The 18,157-nt window shown below is 44.1% G+C and overlaps 1 protein-coding gene across 1 annotated transcript; it reads left to right on the top strand.

Moving 5' to 3' along the window:
* Window positions 1–370: 370 nt before the first annotated feature.
* Window positions 371–17,177, top strand: phyhiplb (phytanoyl-CoA 2-hydroxylase interacting protein-like b). The gene is made up of 5 exons (XM_079559463.1): window positions 371–768; window positions 10,641–10,834; window positions 13,964–14,138; window positions 15,303–15,420; window positions 16,279–17,177. The coding sequence occupies exons 1-5, from the start codon at window positions 663–665 to the stop codon at window positions 16,820–16,822; spliced, it is 1,137 nt and encodes a 378-aa protein (XP_079415589.1). The 5' UTR covers window positions 371–662; the 3' UTR covers window positions 16,823–17,177.
* Window positions 17,178–18,157: the final 980 nt, after the last annotated feature.

Here is an 18,157-nt window from a genome sequence, read left to right as displayed (position 1 = left end):
CGCGCCATAGGGCTGCACCTCACCAAATAAGGGCATGAGAGAGAGCGGTGGGATGACGTTGTGAGTGGTGGAAAAAATAATAATAAAACAGGACAGTAAAATTGTACATGAGCGTACAGTATAGTCCCACACCTGAGGGGAAACACTGGGTTTATCTGGTTACATAAGAAATCGCGGTAGTAGAAAGGGGAGAAGAAGAAGCCACTGAATTTGCGCGCTAATCCGCTCTGCTATTTTGCCCTGCAGAGAGAGAGAGGAGCTACACGCACTTGTGGCTCCGTGTCAGCGAGTGCGCACACTTTAAAGGACTAAACACATCGACTTATATACAACATTACTTTTGTTTCGGTCGCTGCACGTTCAGAAGGAGCTGACATTAGTGACCGGTCCGTGCTGCTGCTGCTACTGACGCGCCACCACAACCACTACGCGCACCACCCAGGACGGACGCAGACGGGAGGACGAGAGCTGCGCGCGCGACACACACACGCACCGGGGCGAGCATTGGGCAGCAGCACCAACGCTCTGCCAACTCTTCTGCCTTCGCGCTCTGTGGAAAACGCCAGTCGCTCCAGCCACTGAAACCCCAGAGGACGTTGTAATTAAAAGAAGAAGAAAAGAAGACGGCATTCATTGCTTGTGTTTCCTCCCCCCCAGCAGAGATGGAGGTCCCCGGTTTGGCGCACAACCTCAGCAGCCCGTTAAGCCCGTGCGAGGGCATGATCAAGGACCTGAGCCTGGATTCCATACAGCTATGCGAACGAGACGGTAAGTCACTGTATCGCTTCAATGCGGTGTTCACGTGTTTGGCTGTAGCCGCATTAGGCCGCTTTGTCAGGCTGTAGCTGCAGTCTAAAGGCTGTCATTGGCTTTAGCGGCACGTTGCACCCCTATTGTGTGCGTTTAAGAGAAATAGAGGCAGGTATCACTGCTGGTTCAGCGTGGGGACATGCATGTAAAACGACCATGGCGGATTAAGGTATTGCCTATTCATCACATTGGCAGAGGTTTCGATATGAAGTGAGACGGAATAAGTGTGGAGATAAGCTTGTCTTAACGTTTCAGCACCACAGACATGGACAGAGACCAGCACTCACAGCGCAGCTTAGCCTATATGTATAATCTCACGCGTAATTGTAAACGCATCTTTGTATTTCATCACTTAAACTGACATCTTATCAAACCCCTGAGTGCAAACTTCACCCGTTTTGCACATTGACTAACTCCTCAACACCCGTATGTGACACCGAATGGCAGTTTTATAATGTCACTGGACAGTCAATGGTGATCCCTGCACATTAATCACAGCTTAACGCTTTGGGTAGAATGAAAAAAGCAAGTCATGATGAAGGATGGCGTGGCCGCAGGATCCACATGTACCAGGCCGCCTCACTCACACAGACACACACACACACACACACACACACACACACACACACACACACACACACACACACACACACACACACACACACACACACACACACACACACACACACACACACACACACACACACACACACACACACACACACACGCCCATCACTGCAATTACATGGCACTCGTTACTCCACATCTGAGACCAGCCTCTTAATTAGGAGCCAGGCTTTAATTTATTCGGGCTGATATGAGCCTGTCACGCCTGTTTGGGTGTAATGGACTCGGTGGTATTATTGTGGCGCTGCTGGCCGGTTAGGACTGGTTGGTCAGCCAGCCTTGACTCAATGGTGTGTTTTCATCAAGGGGCCAACAGTGCGGTCATTGTGTCACAGGCCTTTTGAGAGGAGCAGTAATGCAATAGCCCGTGTGTGGATAAGATTTCTATTAGGGTTGACTGAGTATAAAAAAACGATGCAAATGGTTTTAATCTTGCAAGGCAACATTTCAATCATAGACAAAGCCGACATGAGTAACTGTCTCTTAAACATAATCACTCTCATAACATGGAAGGAAGGCGAAGTGTCATTCTCAAGGACACAACAAAAGTCCATCCATCCATCCATTTTCTTCCGCTTTATCCGGGGCCGGGTCGCGGGGGCAGCAGTCTCAACAGAGATGCCCAAACTTCCCGATCCACACACACCTCCTCCAGCTGTTCTGGGGGGACCCCGAGGCGACACCAGGCCAGCTCGGAGACATAGTCCCACCACCGTGTCCTGGGCCTTCCACGAGGCCTTGTCCCACTAGGACATGCCTGGAACACCTCCCGCGGGAGGCGACCAGGAGGCATCCGAAACAGATGCCCGAGCCACCTCAGCTGGCTCCTTTCGACGTGAAGGAGCAGCGACTCTACTCTGAGCTCCTCCCGGGTAACTGAGCTCCTCACCCGATCTCGGAGGGTGCGCCCAGCCACCCTGCGAAGGAAACTCATTTCGGCCGCTTGTATTCGCGATCTTGTCCTTTCGGTCATTACCCAAATCTCATGACCATAGGTGAGGGTGGGAACGTAGATCGATCGGTAAATCGAGAGCTTTGCCCTCCGACTCAGCTCCCTCTTCACCACGACAGACCGATACAGCGACCGCATCACTGCTGACGCCGCACCGATCCGTCTGTCGATCTCACGCTCCATCCGCCCCTCACTCGTGAACAAGACCCCGAGATACTTGAACTCCTCCACTTGAGGCAAGGACTCCCCACCGACCCGCAGAGGGGAAGCCACCTTTTTCCGGTGGAGAACCATGGCCTCGGATTTGGAGGTGCTGATCCTCATCCCGGCCGCTACACACTCGGCTGCAAACCGCCCCAGTGCGTGCTGAAGGTCCTGGTTCGTTGAAGCCATCAGAACAACATCGTCCGCAAACAGCAGAGATGAGACTCTGAGGCTCCCAAACCGGACACCCTCCGGCCCCTGGCTGCGCCTAGAAATTCTGTCCATAAAAGTAATGAACAGAACCGGTGACAAAGGGCAGCCCTGGCGGAGACCAACACGCACCGGGAACAGGTCTGACTTACTGCCGGCAATGCGAACCAAGCTCCTGCTGCGGTCATACAGGGAACGGACAGCCCTTAGCAGAGGGCCCCGGACCCCATACTCCCGGAGCACCCCCCACAGGGCACCACGAGGGACGCGGTCGAACGCTTTCTCCAGATCCACAAAACACATGTGGACTGGTTGGGCGAACTCCCACGAACCCTCGAGTACCCGATGAAGGGTATAGAGTTGGTCCAGTGTGCCACGACCAGGACGAAAACCGCATTGTTCCTCCTGGATCCGAGGTTCAACTATCGGCCGGATCCTCCTCTCCAGCACCCCGGAATAGACCTTACCGGGGAGGCTAAGGAGGGTGATTCCTCTGTAATTGGAACACACCCTCCGATCCCCCTTTTTAAAGAGAGGGACCACCACCCCGGTCTGCCAATCCAGAGGCACTGTCCCCGACCGCCACGCGATGTTGCAGAGACGTGTCAGCCAAGACAGTCCTACAACATCCAGAGACTTAAGGTACTCAGGGCGAATCTCATCCACCCCCGGAGCCTTGCCACCAAGGAGCTTTCTCACCACCTTGGTGACTTCAGCCCCGGTGATGGGCGAGCCCACCTCCGAGTCCCCAGCCTCTGCTTCCTCATTGGAAGACGTGACGACGGGATTGAGGAGGTCCTCGAAGTACTCCTTCCACCGCCCGACGACATCCCCAGTCGAGGTCAGCAGCCCCCCACCCGCACTGTAAACAGTGTTGGTGAAGCACTGCTTCCCCCTCCTGAGGCGCCGGATGGTTTGCCAGAATCTCTTCGAGGCCGACCGATAGTCTTCCTCCATGGCCTCCCCGAACTCCTCCCAGACCCGAGTTTTTGCCTCCGCAACCGCACGAGCCGCAGCACGCTTGTCCTGCCGGTACCTCTCAGCTGCCTCAGGAGTCCCACAAGCCAACAAGGCCAGGTAGGACTCCTTCTTCAGCTTGACGGCATCCCTTACTTCCGGGCACAACAAAAGTGCTGTGTGCAAACCTAAGGTCGAGCTGCCAGCCTTTTTCTGTTCGCATTCACTGCTATATCACACTAGCAGTATATTTGCTTTATATTCTGCAGTCCAAGTTGATATCAGGCCATATATACACACAGTGTCTCAAGTGCAGCTCTACAGCGGGGTCACCGAGATGGCACAGCATTGGCCTTTCCAACGGCAACAGGCACTTTTCTATTTGCAGAGCGGTCACCACAGTCACTACAGTGTAAACAGTGTTTGTGTGTGTCCTTCTGCCTCCCACATGCTCTGTTTACGGAGAAACACAGCCCAGTGTCCACCTCCTGGGCTCATCCTCCCAGCTGTAATTGGAGGTTATTATGTCAATGAAAGTAGATTAAAGCTTTGAGTGTGGTGACAAGCTCCTTCCGTACGTGGGCTGAAGTTTTATGGTAGGCGCGTCCCAATTTGGAACATCTCTTTGATATTTAAAAAGTCAAATAAAATGCAGTGGATATACAGCGCTTTGACATTTGCTAAGCGTGTGGGCACAGTTTTGGCAATGTTTGCTGACATGAAATCCATGTTTATTTGGAATTGTATGTATAATTGTCCTCTATCCCAGACGTACATTTACTGTGTTGCAATGTGCAGTTTGATAGAGTCCTAGAGACACATGACAATTGCTACACACCAGTAGAATTAAAGTACATCTGTATTACTGATTAGCTTCAGTTATAAAAAAATAAAAAAATAAATAACAACACAAAGTCCAAGAGTAACCTGTTCAAACTCAGTGATATACTTTATCCCGCAGTCTAGTTTCCTGTGTGACTATGGCTACTTTACATGGTAATAAAACAATCACAAGAACAAGCATTCTCAAAATTGGATCTGAGGGTGAATTTTTTTTTTTTTTTATATAGTCAATCTGTCAACAAAAGTATCTAATCTTAAATCTTTAAAGAGCGTTGGACTTCGACCTTCAATAAACTGCTGCAGAAGTGTATCACAATATGTTTTGCACATTTGGATCATGTTACATTTCTGAGCCCCACCCTTCAGCTAAAACACTGCACCCGGCATACATCTTAGAAAGACTCCGCTATTATCCAGTCAATACTTTTGTTTGCACACTTCGTATTCATTTCACATGGCTTTCTAAATTTATCTCCCAAATGCATTAATATTTAATGGGCAGCATGAGAGGCTTACGTGCCTGCGCTGAGGCAGCAAATGGAAACGCAGCAGCTTCTGTGGGAAAGAGCGGTTCTCAGGACTGAGTGTGTGTATGTGTGTATGTGTGTATGTGTGTATGTGTGTATGTGTGTATGTGTGTACGTGTGTACGTGTGTACGTGTGTATGTGTGTATGTGTGTATGTGTGTATGTGAGTATGTGGATGTGTGTGGAGAATTCAGAGGGGAGTCTAAGAACAAGTCATCACTTTAACAGGTCACAAAGTCATACAGTATGTCCAAATAATTTGTCATCAGGGACAGACGCAATATCTGCAATATTTTTTTAATAATTGTGTCCAAATTTGAGTAACCATAAATCACTTTTAACAAATCAGATGAGCTCTAATCTCTGATTTCTCATTTTACCATTGTTTTCCCCATATACTGCTGTAATAAATACCTTTGTGGTTAAATTGCACAGGTACTAGATGTTGTTCTTGCTGATATAATGAAGTTACATGATGGATGAGCTCCATTTACCCATGAACACTGTCTGGTAGAAGTGCTGCCTCGCTGCAGCGGAAACTCCAGACTAATGTTGCCAGGTCTCATCACACAGTTCCTCTGTCAGGCGGAGGAAAAGCTCCCTGGGCGTGTTGTGCTTTTCAATTACCTCATGACATAAGCACTGTTTCAGCATACAAAAGACCTGCTTTGAATTTGTTTAAAAGGTGCAAGTTAAAAGGGGCAACAAAGCACTATTTTATTTTCCTCTATTTTTGTTATGGAACGCAGATTTCTGTCGCAGTAATATGGGCTTAAGACAGACAACACTGGACAACAACAGACAAAGAAAACGTCCCGTCATTTCTCATAGGGAATACATATTTGAGAACCTACCTCATCATGCAAACCTTAATAATACACTGATTTGTGAGCCAGAATCAAAGTGCTGTATAGACTGAACACACAGCGACAGAAGCATGTGGGACTGGTGTGATGAGTAAGCTGGCATTCGTGTGGACACGTGGTCAGTTGTGCCATGACTGTGCTGGCAGGGCTTTGCAGACACACGTGATGCTGATAGCATCATAACGGGCAAAACACTCGAATTCATTAGGGCTTTGTTGTCCACTGGATAATGACTGAGAAGGCGACACCCAAGCTGTCAGTACATTTTACACAATACAAGAAACGATCAGGTCCTTTTCTTGGCTTTATTCCCTGGTTACTGAGCTATTTACCTCTCAAAATGCAAACAATAGTTTTGGTTGGAGTGAGTCACTTTTTATACAAATGACTTTGTATTGAGAATTGTGGGGATTTTGCTTGGCAATTGTAGTTAGTTATCAAGGTAGTCAAGCTTGAAAACCTCAGAGATATTAAGGAAATGGATAGAGATGGTACTCAAACAAAGCAAAAAAAATATGGCATGTGTGCTGAAACTAAGGCTGTAGCGCAGTGCAGAATACAGGCTTACAATATAAACACATTCACATTATTAGGCTTTAACTATATTATGATCACATACGTAAACAAAGGTACTGCATGTGAAGTTATCTGCGTACAATAACATGGACAATGTAAAGCAACTTTGTCCTTAAAGCTGAATACATTTACTGTTGCTGCTGCCCTTGGCTCTCTCGTCAGGAGCCTATTGATGTAAATGGGGCGGGACTGTTAAGTGTGCTGATGAACGGCGCATTGTTTATCTCTCTCCACAGAAAGATGCTCCTTCTTTGGCTTTTTCTATTTCCTTTTCACTCACGGCGCGCTCTCTGTCTCACTTGAGAACAAAGCTGCGATTTTCCCCCCAGCACTAGAGCCCATCCACGTTTCCCGCACGTCTAACAAGTTCAGATTTAGACTTGGGAGGCTTGTCTAGACACATTCATCAGCTGCTCGCAATTGTGTTTGCCCAAACTTCTATGAATTGATATGAAACCAGGTGAAAGTGGAATGGAGGCTTCCCCACAGAAAGCCATTAGGTGAATCGGCGTATGCATGTTAACAAGGTTTGTATCGATCCAGCTGCATCTAGTGCCTTCCTGTGTATCAGACGCCATGCTGAGTAAAAGGTGAAAACCCGGTGGCTTGATTTGATAGTATTAGAGGTTTTGAAATGACTGAATAGTGTTTGGTTGCGAGGATGTAGATGCAACAAAAGCAGGTTGCATCGGGGGAAAGTGAATTGCCGCACTTGTTTGAATGAAGGTAAAAGAGAAATTGACTTACGCCGTGTTTGAAGCAGCCACTTGTATAAAGATGAGGAAAGCAATGCCAGCAGTGTGAGGTTCGTACTCCCATTGTGAGATTTGCTAAGCTTTTTTATCCTCTCCGTCTACACTTGACCTTCATCTCGCTCAGTTTCTTTCAGTTAGTGGGATGATACTCAACAGCTTTGTGTTAGCCTGCACAGAGGGCAATTGTGTAGTTTATGGGTCGATGCAAAACAGCTATTTTTTTTGTCACTGTATTCTCTATTAATCTTACGCTGGTGCGTTGGGGCAAACCAGGATCAGGTATAGAACATTTAGACCTAAACTAATAGATCCCCACTCATTTACCAATGTGTTCTGTGTGCACTTATAGCTCTGACTTTGCCTTTGTCTGTATCATTATATTCATATAGATTCATTCCAACATGCGTCACAGTATTGACTTCTTCAAAAGCAACCAAAGCTATGACGTGTGACTGTGCCTCGACAGCTTTACAGTGTCGGGGTAAAACCTCCTCGTAACCTCATCGTAATTAGATGAGCTTTGGGCAAAACGACAGCTGCATCAGCACTGCAAATCACCAGCGGCACCACAATCCATATCCTCCGAGGGTCAAGACTGCTGTGCATATAAACAACACAGCCCTTTTGACTGACATTTGATTATAAATTGAATGGGAGCAGAAGAACCACAGCCTGTCTTTCATTGTTTTTCCGCATCAAAAAATGGCAAGGGACTTAGTGGTTAAGCTTTTTCTTTGAGGTTTTTTTGCAAGGAGCGTGAAGCAATGTCCATTTGTGTGGTCGAGTTGAACGTTGACAGCATCATAGTCCAAGTTCATGTTGTCGTTGACCTCGGTTGATCCAGTTGAAATCTGCGTTTTTTGACTTCGGTAAATGAAAAGCATCATTGACTGGAGAGAAAACATCACCTTCAGCATATTTTTAATAAGTGGTATGGCCTCCTACCTCATGGTAAGGTAATAGTTGACTTGATATTGGGACTGGCACACAAGCACAGTCTATTCTGTGTTGCAGCAGTTTTTAATGTTGATGCTTCAGCTTGCACCAAGAAGTAGACAAATGCAAGAGTGTTCTGCGACTGACTAAGCCAGCTTACAAGCTGTACCCCGATCTATGGCCGATTGCTGCAAAATTAATACACACGAGTGATTACTTTTCCTGAGAATTTGTTTGAAATGCTACTTTGAGGAATACAAAAAAGATTCAAGGTCCCGTGCGGATGGGGCTGTGTAGTTACATACCAAATCCATTATTGAAAGCAATTACAGAGAAGATTGTGTTGTTTTAACATTCGTCACTGACAATACAGCTTTACAAGATCTCTGGAGAAGGAGTTTAATGAATGACAAAGTGTTACTTGTGACAAAGGGGCTGGAACACCAGTGTCTCCTTTCCCTTTAAAGCCTTTGAAATGATCTCTCATGGCAAAGGCAAAATGCTCGTTATGTGCAGAAATAGAAACGTGTCCGTTATCTCCTACAATCGTAACCACTGCAGTGTGAGAGCGCTGCAGCGGCCAGACGAGATGAGAGTGCATATGCCATCCCAATTATGAGATTACTCTTTCATCTGCTCCCACTCAGCTGATGAGTGAAGATGGGCGCTTTGCTCTACTGCTCGCTTCATTGTCCGTCCCGCTGTACTCCCGGTCCGGTTTGTCAATGTGCTGTACTCTGGAATTCCACATTCCTGGTTTTACTCACTCACGCGTCCCGAACACCAGACCATGTACAGCAATGCATTGTTGCCGTGCCAGCGCAGGCGGGGCTTGGCATGACTCGGTATTCATCCTGATTGTACAAAGCTGGTATTGAAGCGTGTTTTGACATTTTCATTGGGCTATTGTTCATCGCTATGGTTACTGTATCTGGTACAGTAAATGTGATTTTTTTTCTATTTGTAATTAAATTTAAAATCAAGATTCAGCATATTTTAACATGCCCAGGATCATTAAGTTGAGAGAATACTGAAATATGAACTGCCAAACTTATAGAGTCAAGTCTATTGTATGTCATCAATACTGCAAAAACTTCTGGGATTCCTGGCGCATTTTATAATAATAAACCGTTTCAGGTTTTAAAATGTCAAATACTGGAGCATATCTATAGTGACCAAGCACTTGTTCCGGGACTCTTTTCTCTACTTTGATATATATACATATAATTAGCTAATGTTCGTCTGTGGACAATGTTTGCTAGTACCCCCTAAAATTGCAACATTCAAATATTCAATTTCTAACATTCAATCCCACACTGTATACAAGAATTATGGGAACCTGTATATAGGGGTCTTAATTGCAAGGTTTGCAGGTTTTTAACCTAACAAAACATCATATAAACAGGATATTTAGTTGTTTGTCTTGTTGGCCACTGCGATTAGGTTATAGCAGAACACAAATTCAATCCCTCATAGATAATTTCTGTGGCCAGAATACAAACAGCTGATTATGGAAAGACCGAAGAAGATGAGATACAAATGGCAGCGTTTGAAATATTTAATGCTTTATATGCTCCGCTGCGGATCTCGTACAAGTGCTGATGTGTTGCTATGGTTACATATATGGTGGTATAGTGAGGCGACGAGGGCTGTGCTTTGTCAGAGTGGGTACAGTGGATCCACTGCTGGTACTGTAAGAGGCCGATCACGGCTCGGCTCTGTGTGTGTGGATTTATAAGAAAGGCTGCAGCAGAATAAAAGGGGGTTTGGTCGGGACAAGACAAGAGGGGGCCCTGAGGGACAGTGCTGATGGAGGAAGTGTGGATTAACGGCCTCCATTTGTTGGGAGGGTTCATAATCTGATAATGGACGGTTTACATTGTTGTTGTGAATATACTATACACACACTCACTCAGCTAAATTTAGAGCAGTACATGGTTCACAAACTTTTCACACCAAGTACAAGCTCATAAAATATTGTCCTGTGCAAGTATTAGACTGTCTCTGGACGAAATCAGGGCAAGAAATGTATTAAAATAGGACTACAGTAAATTGATCCACATGATTTAACTGTGTATAAGAGGCTTAACCACCAAGGTGCACCACAGTTTACTGCTAGTATTGTTTGCAATTAGAAATGTCTGACCTTTAACAGAATTTATTATCAAAGCAAACTGACAAAAATAGCATTGGCTAAATTAGTAAATCAGTAGAATATAAGACACTGCCTTTGATCCATCTCTCAACCAGAGTCATGCTCATACGCTTCTGTGGAATGTGCTGATGCTGTGTTTACAGAATCAACAAATGAAGTGCTGCGAACCTTATCTCTAAACATTGTCTCTTTCTCTCTCTGTCTTTGTCTCTTGTGCAACAGGTAAGTCCCAGGACGGCAGTATCTCGGAGATGGAGGAGCTCCCGGTCCCCCAGAACATCAAGATCAGCAACATCACCTGCGACTCCTTCAAAATCTGCTGGGACATGGAGGCACGCAGCAAGGAGCGCATCACGCACTACTTCATCGACCTGAACAAAAAGGAGAACAAGAACTCCAACAAGTTCAAACACAAGGTACCTACTGCCTCTGTGCGCCCTTTGAGTCACCAAACAATGTGCCGCTCAGCAGGGGTTCGGTCAGGTCCAGAGGTAAAGTTACAAAACAAAACAGCATCACGCAGACGAGGACTGGCTGTGACCTTGTAAGATGGCACGCTGCCGTGGCCGTGAGCACAATGAAATAAAATGTTTTACAATAGCCTTTGTAAATGCTTCATAGCATAGCAAGTTTAGTCTAGGGATGCACCGATCCCATACTGGTGTCAGATATCGGAGCCGATACTGAAAAAAATACAATATCGGCTATTGGCTACAAATATCCGATACTGAACCGATACCAGTTTTGGCTTAAAATACAACTTTTACCACCTAAATCTAAGTGAATATGGGCATGCTGTATGTCGTTGTAAAGCTAAGAACCTGGAGAATTCACTTCGCAAATGTATTTTTGATTGCCGTGTAAAATGCCGCACTAGCAATAGCAAGCTAAAGGTAGCTGGTGCATGCTAACGCAATGCTAACGAAAGCTAATCAAGGCTGGGTCAGAAACTATGATAGAAATACTTTAAGAAGCCTAATACAAAAAATAACCACTGCTGAATCCAAGTGTTTGTATTTTAGTTTAAGAAATAACTGATCTAACATATTTGTAATGATCAGATCACTTCATGTGAGTTGTTTATATTAATGTAACCTAAAGCCTGTCATATACCAAAGGATATTTAGTGTTGAAAAGTCCAGTGATCCTTGTTTAATGTTTATGTTTATCCATTAGTTTATCAATAGATATAATTGAAAAATGATCTGTAAAATATGACTTTATTGATCTTAAAATGGAGAAAACCGTGAATTAAATTTTTCACTCAGAGAAAGACACTTTTAAGAAAGTCTCTTGGTATCGGTAAATATTAGAAATCGGATTCTCAAACCCCAGTCTCGGTATCGGTAGCATCTCTATTAGTCAGATTGTAGCTTTCGCTTCTGTCAAAACAGACCATTTGTTTTGCCAAATCTAAAACTGCACGCTGCATTATGTAGCCTGGAGCGTATTTTTATTCGTTAGAGAACTTGTGAACAAGCAAATCCAAATGAATGGCTTTGGTTTTTAAAAAAAAAATCTTGTCAATGTTCACTTTAACCTGGAAACCTTATAACTCATTTTATTATTATTGGCCTGGTCGCGCATGGACAGTGATTTAGTACAAGAAGACGAGTCCAATATAGTTTCATCTTCAGCAAATTGTCCTCCATTTGCATTTGGAGTGAGGGGCGCACAGCGTACCTATCCTCTTTTAAGTTAGTCACGGACACTTTAAGGCTCGTTATTTTATCGGCCTCTCCTCCTGAGTGGCTGAGTCTTCCTCCCTTATTACAGGTGACCTCTCGCCGCACTCGGTTTTGACTGCGCGGTGCAGCCTGTTGCTAGGGAAAGGCTGCTGCTCCAATCAATGAGGAGCTGAAGCCCTCTGAGACTCTGCAGGGCTTATGGAGGCGCACAGTAGTCCAGCACAGGGCCACAGAACAAGGACACACTGTCACCTGAATGAGTGTCGTCGTTACACTGATACTGACAGTTCTGAAAACATGCTGCTTATATTTTGTTTGTGTATTTTGAAGAGTCTTTAGGAGCTCAATTGTTGCCGATTTAGGTCTTTGCTATACAGTATAGCGTCAAAGCTTGTCAATCACTCATTAAAATATGTGGCTTCAGAAAGTTGATAATGAAAAGTTCCATAATACAGAATGGTGTAGTCACAATATTAAGTTTGAGTGTACAAACGAAATATAAAAAATAGTATCAGATTTCAACATAATAAATGCATAAAGGGATACAAATTCTTTCAGAAACTCATTGTATGTACATATGTAAGGCCCAAAATAGTGCAAATAGCATGACTTGAAGGAAAGTGTAAGATGAAAGACGGCAAAAGTGAAGAAGCCAGAGACTGGAGACGGTCTGTCTGAGGTAACGCTCTCAGATGTGGTCATGTGATCATTAACATCATCATTCACATAAAGATCCTGACTCAATGGGCCCCCGTGGGATGTTCTGAAGAGTTATTCAGGTTGTGCCATGAAGTGTGCGGTGGAAAAATCAACCACACCATAGAAGAAGACAGATGCATAGTGTTGAAAGATAATAAGTGTACATAAATTTGTACATATTACTACATATAATTTTCCGTATATATGCCACACTGCGGAACATTCCAGGTTATATGATCAATGTTATATTACCAAAACAAAATGTTATAAACATATATAAACATGCCAGATGCATTACTAATGCAAATGCGACACACCTAATGTTTTTAAACCTTATGTTTGGCTGTCAGTTGTCAAAGCAATGCAGCCACATCTTCTTGGAAATTATCTGGTGAGGTCTCCATTCCAGCAAACTTATGTGACCACTCACAGTAGAAAGACACATTATACACATATAAACATATGTGATAGATAAATAAATGATTAGGTTTTATGCTATCTATCTTGTATTGGGTGAAATGGCTTTAATGTTCTATGATTTTGCATGTTATTAAATAAACACCCCTTTAAAGTAAGGTCTTTGGTACATTGGTGGACTTATTTGGATTGACTGGACCAAAATACAGACATAACACAATTATGAGAAAGTACACCTTTATAAGCTTCAATCTGAGAGGAAGATGCTGTCTATCTCTTGAGACTCAATTGGCAACAAAGGCCCAGCTTTCCCAAACGTTTAATCAAAACCTAACCTTTAGCTTCATGTCTTGGAAACTCGGAAAGCACTCAATCAACTCCAGCCAATTCTACTGTAGCTTGAGTTTGGATGTTTAGTCTTATCTCGCAGTGGTATTGATGTCCGAGATCTAATGCACAAACAAATCATGACCAATTACTGTCATGCCGCACCACCTTTGCTGTGCCTGAATCCCGTGAGATCTCTGAAGCTAAGCAGGGAGGGATCTGGTTGTTACTTTGATGGGAGACCGCAGCCTTGCATCCGTCAGTCTACCCCAGGGCAGCTGTATGATGTGAATGAATAATGCACAAAAATTGTAAAGTGTCTTTGAGCCTTTGGGAAAACTCTATATAAGTGTAATGCAATAAGATAACAATTGGATGATCAACAAAATGTATATATGTTTTGTTTTTTTCCAGGACGTCCCGACAAAGCTGGTGGCCAAGGCCGTGCCCCTGCCCATGACGGTGAGGGGCCACTGGTTCCTGAGTCCACGCACAGAGTACACAGTGGCTGTCCAGACCGCCTCCAAACAGCCTGATGGGGACTACGCCGTGTCCGAGTGGAGCGAGATCATCGAATTCTGCACCGCTGGTATGCCTCACTCCCACCGCCTGAGACAACACATCCCCGAGTGCAACAAAAAAAAGAGCTAATGTAGATTCAGTGACGGAAGATTGATGGCGGGACGGAGGAGGGAGTGGGGTTGTGAGGGAGGAAAGATGCAGAGGTCAGTCGGTTCGATTTTACAGACGAGAGGCTTCAGAGGGGGAGGTGCTGTGCAGGGTGATGAAGCGGGGGCCAGATCACGTTTTGTACATTTGGCTAATTCTAATAATAGCAGATGCTGTATGGTAGCCAGCGGTAATAGGGCTACTACTAGATAAATTTGTCAGGAAAAATCTTTCAATACTTTGATTTGTTCTTGCACCTTATTATATTGCAAATTGGAGCTCCTCTACTCCTCCATTGTAGCACATTTGCAAGAAAAAGATATTGCAAAGACATGGCGTGAACTGAAATCGTACGAGAAGCTGATTAAGGGTAATAAGAGAAAGTATAACTGATCTTTATATCTGCACAGTCATAATGAGGTCTTCAAGGATATGCAGACTCTGTTTAATGGCCATTACAAAGCCTTAAAAGCCTCTCATAACTGTGCGATAGTTAAACTGGGTTTGCCAGAGTAGTAGTACAGATTAGTGCATATCATGCCATTTCATATATAGGTCAAATCTAGTGTTTAGGAGTAGGATGGCAGATGGCCGTCAGTTGGACTCCGTTGCGCTGTGAGTGTCACTTGTTACTGAAGAGGTTCCTTACTCATCAATGTAAAAATGTGTGTTCATAATTTTTATCAAGCAGATGAAAAATAGACTTGTGATCTCGAGATAACAACATTAACAGAAGCTGTGAAGCTGGATGTCCGGTGTTAATAATACTCTGGTAACTCTTGCCAACACAGAAATCAAAGCCACTCCTAGTATGTAAAAGTGTGTTATTGTTCATTGTGTTTGTCAAGTTCTAGCATCTAGACATTTTGACTGGGGGGGACCAATTAAATTTCAGTACTGGTAAACTAGCATACATAGGCCCGTGCTTTATTATGATAATTTCCCCCATATTTGCCATGGTTTTGGTTAAGGACCACAATGCATTGCAATGATATTCCAGGCTCCCTTTTAACACCAACTTGTAAAATCCCTTATTGTTACACATAATTTGTTTTCTTGGTGAATTAATTCAGTCTTTTTGCAGATTATTCCACGGTGCATCTAAATCAGCTTCTGGAGAAAGCCGAGGTCATCGCTGGACGCATGCTGCCTTTCTCTGTCTTCTACAGAAACCAGAACAAAGAATACTTTGACCACTGCAGGTGCATGTTTTACTATTCTATTCACAAATGGCTTGCCAGGAATGTAGCAGCAAGCCTTTATCAAAAGACATGATTGATTTGTTTTGTTTTGTTGGGGTTTTAATTTGAATGCATGAAGCTGATGATGACAAAAGAAGATATGTGGTCTCTGAAGGGAAACCGTTGACAAAAACGGCCCTTTCATTAAAAGATTCTGTCAAATAGACACAGACTAAAATGGTAAAAACTCACATAGAGAGTGAAAACACCAGTCTATGTCTTATTGCTTCCTCCCCATGGGCCAAAATGGTGAAAGCCTGTCTGGCAGTTGTTTAAGGAGCGGAACAGGAGGAAAACTGTTCTCGAGTCACATACCTCTGCTTTTGTTTTGATACAAGAAGAGAGTGTGACACAATCAGGCGCTGGAGTTGGAGCTGTTTTTGAGCTTGGCTGCTGTGTGTGTGGTGGTTTATCCTCCCCTGCAGTTGTCATAGGTTTTTAATAGAGAGAATATAAACTACACATTTCCCACGTCTCTGTTTTTGGAGCATACAGCATGACGTCATGTGGATACACTTTTTGGGGGGAGGTGAGCGGTTTCATAGGCCTGTAAGAGCGAATGAGAAAGTGCACCATCATGTGGCCATTTATGGTGCTGTCATCAAAGTGTACATTACTGGTTTTATGGGGATTCATTTTATGAGATTTAGTTATTATGAACTTAAATTATTATAGGGTCATGTTTTGGTGGCACGATGTGCAGGTGTGTTGTCTTGTTGGTAGTTATTACAACATTGCACTATAAATAGCACTGTAGTCCAGGGTTTTACGTTTACCATTTCGTGTTACCAGAAAATAACATCTTTGTGTTTGTTCCAGAGACGTGCAGGAGAACCGTATGCTCCCGTCACTGAAGGACAACAGTGGCAGCCATGGCTCCCCCATCAGTGGTAAACTGGACGGCATCTTCTTCAGCTGTAATACAGAGTTCAACACGGGCAAACCCCCGCAGGACTCCCCCTATGGCCGACAGCGCTTCGAGGTGCAAGCGGACGCCCTGTTCAACCCAGACACAAGCCTTTACTTTGGGGACTTTTACTGCATGTATACAGCCTATCACTATGTCATCCTTGTCCTGGCACCCAAGGGGTCCAGAGGTGACGACTTCTGTAAGCAGAGGCTCCCAGCGTTTGACATCACCAACAATCGCTTCCTGACGTGCAAACACAGCGAGGCGGGGGATGGCCAGCTGGTGTTCCATCACGCCCAGGACGTCATCCTGGAGGTCATCTTCACCGAGCCCGTGGACCTGTCACTGGGGAAGGTGGCAGAGATTAGCGGGCACCAGCTCATGAGTTTGTCCACAGTTAACGCCAAGAAGGACCCCAGTTGCAAGACCTGCAACATCAGCGTGGGGCGCTAGGAGCACCGGGAGAAAGAAACAGGGGACGGACCAGAGGCGCCTGGCCTTGATAGGACGTAGGGGTCCACAAACAGAAAAAAGCAGACCAATGCATGAAGCAGCAGCTCTCATAGGACTCTACATATCTGACTTACGTAAGGTACATCATCCCCAAAGGAATTACACTTGCACTGTTAAAAGGATGGTCCCCAATAAACAACTGTTACTGCAAACAAATCAATAAATGCATTAAAAAGATCAAACCAAACAATAAATTCTAGACACTTGATGGTGGTAGTGTTAAGACAACCCTTTAAACATACTAACAGCAGCTGCTTCTGCCCCTTTGGTTTCTAAAATACTTGCTCACTTTTTTGTTTCTGATGAACGCCTTTCAATTCATTATTTCGGTAAAGTTGAGTATCTACATACAGCGTGGACAGTCCAAACTTATAATTTTACATACAATTTTGAGTGAACTGCAGCGTCAATAATGTCATCTAATACCAAAGGTATAAAATATGGAAAAGATGTGTAATATGAAGAGTAAAAAACTGCAGCCACGTAAATATGTATTGAAGACGTGTGACCTATTCATGAAGTTAATGACCTTTAAGCATGATGCAGCTCTGTGCAGCGTGAGGGCTGTCAGTACCTCTGCCACGCACTTATATTTTCTGCTGTAAACCGAGAGAAAGTAGAACCATATACTGTGTTTAGAAGAATAAATGTGAAAAAATATTTATTTTTATCAATATATATAGATATATATATATGAAAAGAACAATATATAAACCAGAAGTGCACAATGTCAAAAGCTCTGACTGTTGTCAACAATGTCATTTAGAAGGAAGTGATCAGGAATACACATTATACAGTCAGTTTAGCTTGCACTTGCACAAAATTGTGATGTCCACATTTTACAATGTGGATATTTAATCCTAATATTCACAGAGCATAGCTGTCATTCTACTAATTCTCAATGCATATCATAGCACAAAAGAAGACTAACTACTAATGGACAATGACATGCACAAATGCCACTGGACTGTCTCCTTGATTACATGTAAACAATGATCCTTGCCACGAAGCACTTGTAAAAAATGCAGTTATTCTTGGATTAAAAAAAAAAGCAAAGTGCCATAATGTACAAGAACAATGTAAAAATATCAAAGGTTGGTGTACCTTTTGGGTGCAGGGACAGAGTAACTGACACAATGTGCTACTACACTGAATACTTGCTACAGGCAGGTTAAGGCCGGGTCAAGACGGACGTATGTTTGGGACTAAACTCTTCAGCTGCCCACCATCTCATCCCTCATTCTTCTTCACTCTTTCTTTGTAAAGTGCATTGAC

This window comes from Gobius niger, assembly GCF_951799975.1.
Source record: "Gobius niger genome assembly, chromosome: 7".
NCBI lineage: Eukaryota > Metazoa > Chordata > Actinopteri > Gobiiformes > Gobiidae > Gobius > Gobius niger.
Note: the sequence above shows the minus strand (reverse complement) of the source record. Positions and strands in the feature narration are given on the sequence as shown.

Coding starts and splice junctions, on each gene's coding strand:
- phyhiplb (XM_079559463.1), top strand. CDS start 663: ATGGAGGTCCCCGGTTTGGCGCACAACCTCAGCAGCCCGTTAAGCCCG. Junction 10,835..13,963: donor CCAACAAGTTCAAACACAAG/GTACCTACTGCC, acceptor GTTTTTTTCCAG/GACGTCCCGACAAAGCTGGT. Junction 14,139..15,302: donor CATCGAATTCTGCACCGCTG/GTATGCCTCACT, acceptor GTCTTTTTGCAG/ATTATTCCACGGTGCATCTA.